General features: G+C 52.3%; 2 protein-coding genes across 3 annotated transcripts; one reads left to right on the top strand and one right to left on the bottom strand.

Moving 5' to 3' along the window:
- The first annotated feature begins 851 nt into the window (after positions 1–851).
- LOC123398910 (subtilisin-like protease SBT5.3) lies at positions 852–3,844 on the top strand. Its single transcript, XM_045093352.1, has 3 exons — positions 852–991; positions 1,064–1,271; positions 1,560–3,844. The coding sequence occupies exons 1-3, from the start codon at positions 902–904 to the stop codon at positions 3,584–3,586; spliced, it is 2,325 nt and encodes a 774-aa protein (XP_044949287.1). The 5' UTR covers positions 852–901; the 3' UTR covers positions 3,587–3,844.
- Positions 3,845–6,867: 3,023 nt separating this feature from the next.
- Positions 6,868–7,660, bottom strand: LOC123396114. Of its 2 annotated transcripts, XM_045091157.1 has the most exons (2): positions 7,067–7,660; positions 6,868–7,023 (listed from the first exon to the last, which is right to left on the bottom strand). In XM_045091157.1, the coding sequence occupies exons 1-2, from the start codon at positions 7,628–7,630 to the stop codon at positions 7,018–7,020; spliced, it is 570 nt and encodes a 189-aa protein (XP_044947092.1). In that variant the 5' UTR covers positions 7,631–7,660; the 3' UTR covers positions 6,868–7,017. The 2 variants fall into 2 exon arrangements, with proteins under 2 accessions (XP_044947092.1, XP_044947093.1); XM_045091158.1 differs by lacking the exon at positions 6,868–7,023 and having other exon boundaries at positions 7,061–7,660.
- Positions 7,661–7,925: the final 265 nt, after the last annotated feature.

Genomic DNA, 7,925 nt, shown 5'->3' on the forward strand with positions numbered 1-7,925 from the left:
CAAGGAAGAATACTATTGCCCATCGATGCAATTGATATGAAATGATATAGTGTAAAAAAATGCATATATGTGCATGTAACTCGTGTCTACATTTTGTAATGTGTTCGACAAAGCACGACAGATGAGATGATGTAATATATTTATGACGATGATGGACAGAATAGTTGTTTCTTTATTGTTGTGCATGTACCATCCAATTTAGTGCAAACAAGAATTAAAAAGTGCCCAAAACAAATAAATAGAAAAATAGGGGGCAGCAAAATAACCTCATCCAATTTAGTGCAAAATCCTAAACCCTAAAAAGTGCTAAAGAAAAAACAGCGAAGAAATAGTCCCAGTTCGTAATACGAACCGGGACTAATACCCCCCCTCGCTCCCAGTCCCGCCACTGAAAGGTCATTAGCCCCGGTTCGGAGCTAGCATCTCGATTGATTAGTCCCGGGACTATAGACTTTTTTCTACTAGCGTGGACGATGCGTCACATCCTCTGCAGCCTCGATCAGTTTCTAAGAGCATGTCTAGCAGAACCCTCGAACCTTAAAGCAGTTTTAAACCTCCAAACCCTCTAAGCATGGCCGGGTTTACGATGGACGAAGTGCCCAACCCAATTTTGCGGCGACGCGGCTCCGAGAAAACCTCCAGGTAATCCCTACACCGGCCGAATGAACACCCTTGTTAGTAGGCGTCAGTCCGTTGGACGTTGAAGCGTTCCTGCGGCCAAGCGATCTGCTCTGCTGTGCTCGCCGCAGTCAGAGCCAGCCAAATATAGACCCCTCTCGCTCCGTGATCCGCGAATGAAGCTCTATTATATTTACACCGGCGCGCCGCAGTCGGGGTCCACTTGCAAGCACCACACCCTCTGGCCGGCCGCCGGCGAGACCACGTCCGACCGAAGAAGAAGATGGCGATGGCGTGCCGGGCGCTGCTCATCCTCGCCGCCGTCCTCCTCCTGTGCGCCGCCGAGTGCCACCTTGTCCACGCATGGAAGAGGGTACGTGGTTGCATGTTTCTTTCGCCTTGATGAACTTCGCCGTCTTGGTCTGATGCATGCACGCGCGCGCAGTCGTACGTGGTGTACCTGGGAGCGCACCCTTACGGCCGCGAGGCGACGGCGGAGGACCACGCGCGCGCCACCGAGTCGCACCATGAGCTCCTCGCCTCCGTCGTCGGGAGCAAGCAGGCGGCCAAGGACGCCATCTTCTACTCCTACAACAAGAACATCAATGGCTTCGCCGCCTATCTCGAGGAGGAGGTGGCCACCCAGATGGCAAGTAAGGATGCCATTCATTCAATTATCGAGATTGCTAAGTCTTAGTCGATTGAGGTCTGCTTAGTCGGTGTTATGTTTATGAGATCTTACACAAAGATCTGTGTATGTTTTTATTTTTGAAATTATATGTTTTGTCATTTGATTGGGACGTGCTTGGTTAAGTCACTTGATGAGAGTCTCACTTGACTGAGATCTAGACACAACATTCTATGATCTCTTCTACTTACAAATGTCCCTTTGATTGATTAACTGATTCATGGGTGGGTTGGTTGGTTTGTTGGTGGAGCAGAGCACCCGGATGTGCTGACGGTGATGCCGAGCAAGATGATGAAGCTGCACACGACGAGGTCCTGGGGCTTCATGGACATGGAGAGGGACGGCCAGGTGCTCCCGGACTCCATCTGGAACCACGGCAAGTTCGGCCAGAACGTCATCATCGCCAACCTCGACAGCGGCATCTGGCCGGAATCCAACAGCTTCTCCGACGAGGGCATGGCCCCGGTGCCCAAGCGCTGGAAGGGCGGCTGCACCGACACCGCAAAGTACGGGGTGCCGTGCAACAAGAAGCTCATCGGCGCCAAGTACTTCAACAAGGACATGCTGCTGTCGCACCCGGCGGCGGTGGAGCACAACTGGACGCGCGACACCGAGGGCCACGGCACGCACACGCTCTCCACCGCCGCCGGCCGCTTCGTGCCGCGCGCCAACCTCTTCGGCTATGCCAACGGCACCGCCAAGGGCGGCGCCCCACGCGCCCGCGTCGCCGTCTACAAGGTCTGCTGGAACGGGGAGTGCGCCACCGCCGACGTCATCGCTGGCTTCGAGGCCGCGGTCCATGACGGCGCCGATGTCATCTCCGTCTCCTTCGGCGTGGACGCGCCACTCGCCGACGCCAGCTCCTTCTTCCACGAGGCCGTCACCCTCGGCTCCCTCCACGCCACCATCCACGGCGTCGCCGTCGTCTGCTCCGGGGGGAACTCAGGGCCCTTCGAGGACACCGTCGTCAACTCCGCGCCATGGGTCACCACCGTCGCCGCCAGCACCGTCGACAGGGACTTCCCCGACCAGGTCACCCTCGGCAACAACGCCAAGATGAGGGGGATAAGCCTTGAGGCCTCCGACCTTCACTCCAACAAGCTCTTCCCGGTCATCAACGCCAGCAGCGCCGCGCTCCCCAACTGCACCGTCCACCACGCCACCAACTGCGCCACGGGCTGCCTTGACCCGGCCAAGGTCAAGGGCAAGATCGTCGTGTGCGTGCGCGGCGGGGATATCCCGCGGGTCATGAAGGGGATGACCGTCCTCAACGCCGGCGGAGTCGGGATGATCCTTGCCAACGGCGAGATGGACGGCAACGACATCGAAGCCGACCCTCACGTGCTCCCGGCCACAATGATCACCTACGACGAGGCCGTATCACTCTACAACTACATGTCCTCCACCTCGGAACCGGCGGCCAACATCTCCCCTTCCAAGACGGAGCTCGGCGTCAAGAACTCGCCGTCCATCGCCGCCTTCTCCGCCCGCGGGCCCAGCGGCACGCTGCCCTACGTGCTAAAGCCGGACGTCGCCGCGCCGGGGGTGGACATCCTCGCCGCCTTCACCGAGTACGTCAGCCCCACCGAGGTGGCCGCCGACAAGCGCCGCTCCGAGTACGCCATCATGTCCGGCACGTCCATGGCGTGCCCGCACGTCTCCGGTGTCACCGCCCTCCTCAAGGCGGCCCGCCCGGACTGGAGCCCCGCTATGATGCGCTCCGCGATCATGACCACCGCGCGCACCCAGGACAACACCGGCAAGCCCATGCGCGAGATGGACGGGAAGGAGGCCACCCCGTTCGCCTACGGGTCCGGCAACGTGCACCCGAACCGCGCCGTAGACCCAGGCCTCGTCTACGACATCACCCCCAACGGCTACTTCACCTTCCTCTGCTCCCTCGGCTTCTCCACAAAGGACCTGAGCCGGCTCAGCTCCGGCAAGTTCACATGCCCGGCCAAGCCGCCGCCGATGGAGGACCTCAACTACCCGTCCATTGTGGTACCGGCGTTGCGCCGTAGGATGACGATCAGGCGGCGGCTCAAGAACGTGGGCCGGCCCGGGACATACCGTGCATCCTGGCGCGCGCCGTTCGGGGTCAACATGACCGTTGACCCCACGGTGCTCATATTCGAGAAGGCTGGCGAGGAGAAAGAGTTCAAGGTGAAGGTGGCGTCGGAGAAGGAAAAACTAGGGAGGGGCTACGTCTTCGGGAAGATCGTCTGGTCAGATGGGACACACTATGTTAGGAGCCCCGTCGTGGTAAATGCCCTCGATTGAGATTTTGATGGTATGAAGCACAAGGGAAGAAAGTGTTGAGAGTTTAGGAATTTTTTTTTAATTTCATGAGAATGAGATGAGTTAGGTTTTAGATCTTATGATCGCTAATAAACGCTGAATCTGTTTTGGCTCTTGAGTGTAAATAAAGTGGTAAGTTTTCCTTCTTGTAAATTCCTTCTTTCTAGAAAAAGCTTCAATTGCTACATCTATGAGTAATTACCGGGTGTAGGGGCTTAAAATAGAGCATATATGTGAAGGATATCAAGGTCAAAATACTTTTGAACTAGCATACGCTAAAACAAACAAATTGTCATCACACGCGCTATTAAACTAGCATACCCTAAAAAAGGATCACATTGAGGTCCTTATCATGCCATGCTTCTTCGACACCGACGACGGGTTCTTATGACAGTGATTACATGTCCCCGTGCTTGCCAAGTCTGCCGAGTTGACCTAAGTGAGAGGTAATCTTAGGCCGAACCAAAACGGCTTGGCTCATGCCGACAAGCTATTGATAGGCTTGAGAAATAAACTTTTCTTTTCAGCTGTCGAACCAAATATATATTATGAGTGTACCTTTCTTCATCAAGTTATATTGCCTACCACAGGTTTCCGCGTGATATGGGATGTACCATTTTGATCAACGCTAAACCAAAGGTTTTCACCTTGAAAGTCACGACTCGGCACCCAAGGAACACCATCAAACATGAAATCCTCATGTTCTTCCTTCCCCACTTGTCATTGTTGCTTCTGAAAGTTATCAAACACCTGGCTGGCTCCATTGTCTCCAAGGCCCCATTCACATTACTGATCCTCCGATCTCAGCCACGATGAATTTCTCCACCGATGTCTACGCACCGGAAATCGAGATACTGACATGTCCCATGGTGTCAACAAACAAACAGAGCTTCGCGTCGCGTCCTCAAGGAACCGCGTAGGCTGATATGGACGTGCACGACCGAACTCTATCCAATCCAGATATCCTTCGACGGCAGTTCCGGAACACATCGACGACCAGAAAAGGAGGACCGGTCATGCAGATGGCTGGATTTTATGAAATTTATGTGACTATATATATATATATATATATATATATATATATATATATATATATATATATATATATATATATATATATATATATATATATATATATATATATATAGGGTCGCGCTATTCGTCACCCTCGGTGAGGAATAGTTATTCTTCATCCCCCTCTATTTTTAATATCAATGCACCGTAATTTTACGTTTTGTAAATTTTGTCTTATTTTATATGTAAAAGGAGACTGTAAAAAATATAATCAAAGTAAAAATATTTTATGTCTTGTAAAATTACGAATATACAAAAAAAGTGCAAAAAAGTACAAGAAATTCAATTTTTTCTGATCTTGTGACCTATGTTTTTGTTTTTCTTTTATCAAATTTTATGTTATGCATCAATATAAATGTAAATATTTGTATTTCAAAATTATTTTTTGTGTAAATTGATTTTAAAATTATCTCGGGTGAAAAATAAACTATTCTGCATCCTGAATGATGAATAGAGTTTATATATATATATATATATATATATATATATATATATATATATATATATATATATATATATATATATATATATATATATATATATATATATATATATATATATAAGGGGTCGATGGTTGTTTCGTAGGGTCTTGTTGACCGCAAGACAAAGAAACCTGCCATTTCTCTAACTCTGAAGCATGCTAAACCAGTTATCTCTAGAATGTATTGTGCTCCCAAGTATCCTCCATTCTCGATGCTTCCCAAATTAAACACCCAAATTAAATAATACTATATAGACCGCTCCAACATGCAAATTACTTCCTCCGTTCCTAAATATAAATCTTTTTATAGATTTCACTAGTGGACTATATACAAAACAAAATGAATGAATCTACACCCTAAAGTATGTCTATATACATTCGTATGTAGTTTTTTAGTAAAATCTCTACAAAGACTTCTATTTAGAAACGGAGGGAGTAGTAGAGTGCATAGTAAGAACTGATAGGCAGATAAGATAGGTAGTGCACAGATATTGATACAGATAGAAAGACTGCAAGCTATAGTGCTCCAATTACTGCTACTGCTAGGGATAGATAGACAGTAAGAAAAACAGACTCCTCCGATCCAGTTCAGAGCGCTGGCGGTTCGGTTCCAAACCTTGAGGTAGGCAATCCTGTAAGCTTCACGGTTGATTCGCTTGTTATCTTCCTCGAAGTTGTCTGGGATCTCGACGTAGCCCTTCTCCTCAAACTCATCCCTGATCTCTTTCTGGTACTCGAAGAGTTCACCATTCAAACGGTTGAAGAAGCCGGCGGCCTTGTCATTCTTCCGGCTGTTGGGCTCGGGCACGATGGGGGCCGGCGGGCTGAGCGGCTCCGGCGCAGGGGCGGGCGACTTCTTCTTGCCGCTCCTCTTTCTCTTGTGCTTGTTCTTGCTCTTGGCCGGAGGCAGCACGGCGAGTGCCTCGGCCACCGGCGGGGGCGTCACCACGGGAGGGAGCACCACGAGCGCCTCGGCGGTGCGGCCGCCGGCGGGGGCGTCGTCGCGGGTGGAGGCGCGGTTCCCGGTGGTGGCATCACGGGAGGAGGCGCCTTCAGGCAATGGTGACACGGGAGGAGGCGTCACGACGGGCGGTGGCGCGGACACGGGCGCGACAACCGGAGGCGGCTTGACCGGCGCGACTGCGGGTGGCGGCTTAGCGGGCGCGACGGGGGTGGCGATGGGCGCGGGCGTGCCCGATGCGGGAGGTGACTGGGCGGGCGTCGTCGGCACTGCTACCGGCGTGGGCGTGGCCGACGCCGCTGCGGCCGTCCCCCACCTCCCGAATCCCTTCTGCCATCATCCTGCATCATGCCCCAATCGGATCGACGCCACCGCCGTCAGTCGGTCGGCATGGCCGGCGGCTAGGGTTCCCGTCGAGAGGAGAGATGGAGGATCTAACCGTGGGCTTCGCTGCTTGAGCGGATCTACGAGCAAGGAAAGGAGGGGAGGCGGCGCCGGCAGTGGAGTGGAGGCCGGGGAAGACCACGGAGGCCGAGAGGAGGGGATCGGGAAGGCAGGTGCGTTCGTGGGTCGCGTCTCTTTTTTTCGGCTTTTGACGGATTGGATGGACGTGGATGAACTTCTCTTTTTTTTAAAGATAGAAGGAGGATTGCTGCTGATCGAACCATCATGACAGACGGGGGATCACTTTTAATAATAGACCCCATGCGATCGCCCCGAGAGTAAGTTACGTCACAGTCGATCGGATGGATTTCAAGCACCACTTTTGCTCAAATACTAGTACTGTACATAGATAGGATTTACTACTTAATTACAGTGTTTCAGTTAACAAATCGTACGTACTACTAGACGGCAAGTAATGAAATAACGAAGCTCCTCCGATCCACTTCATCCAGACTAGATCTTAGACAGTAAAAAAAACAGACTCCTCCGATCCAGACTAGATCTTAGCCGGCGGTTCGGTGCCAAACACCTTGAGGTAGGCAATCCTGTAAGCTTCAAGGTTGATTCGCTTGTTGTCTTCCTCGAAGTTGTCTGGGATCTCGACGTAGCCCTTCTCCTCAAACTCATCCCTGATCTCCTGCTGGTACTCGAAGAGTTCATTATTCAACCGGTTGAAGAAGCCGGCGGCCTTGTTATTCTTCCGGCTGTAGGGCTCGCGCCTTTCCCAGGACAGGATGTACATCACATCCTCTTCAGACATCATGTTCTTGGCCGGAGGAAGAGGACCCTTCTTGCCCTTGCCCTTGCCCGCCTCCCCCTGCGAACAGGCCTTCTGTCGACCATGGCGCCCTGGCATGACCACCGCCTCCTTCTCCTGCTCTCCTGCCGCCTTCCGTCGGCCACGACGCGACGGCTTGGGCACCTCGGCCTTGGCAGACCCCTTGTCTCCACCACGACGCGTCGGCTTGGGTGCCGCCTCCTCCTCCCAGAAAGACGACCCCTTCTTCGTCCCTGACGACACAGACAGATCCTCGAACCGATCTAACTCGCCGACGGTCGCCGCCATCTCTCGATCTACGCGATTGCGATTTGGGGATTTTGGAACTCGATCTAACTCGCCGACGGTCGCTTCCTTCCTTCCTTCCTTCCTTCCTTCTTATATACTCGATACAAGATTTGGGGCGTCTTCCTTCCTTCCTTCTTATATATATAGGGGCGGCGGAGGCCAGCCCTAGTCGGTGTCGGTGGCGGCTCGCTCCTGGGCTTTGGGCTTCTCGTGCCACGCCAGGTACATCAGCGCCAGATGCGGCCCGGCCTAACTCCCAAACGCACGGTTCTCTCGTATTATCAACGGTACATTT

This window comes from Hordeum vulgare, chromosome 5H, assembly GCF_904849725.1.
Source record: "Hordeum vulgare subsp. vulgare chromosome 5H, MorexV3_pseudomolecules_assembly, whole genome shotgun sequence".
Classification (NCBI taxonomy): domain Eukaryota; kingdom Viridiplantae; phylum Streptophyta; class Magnoliopsida; order Poales; family Poaceae; genus Hordeum; species Hordeum vulgare.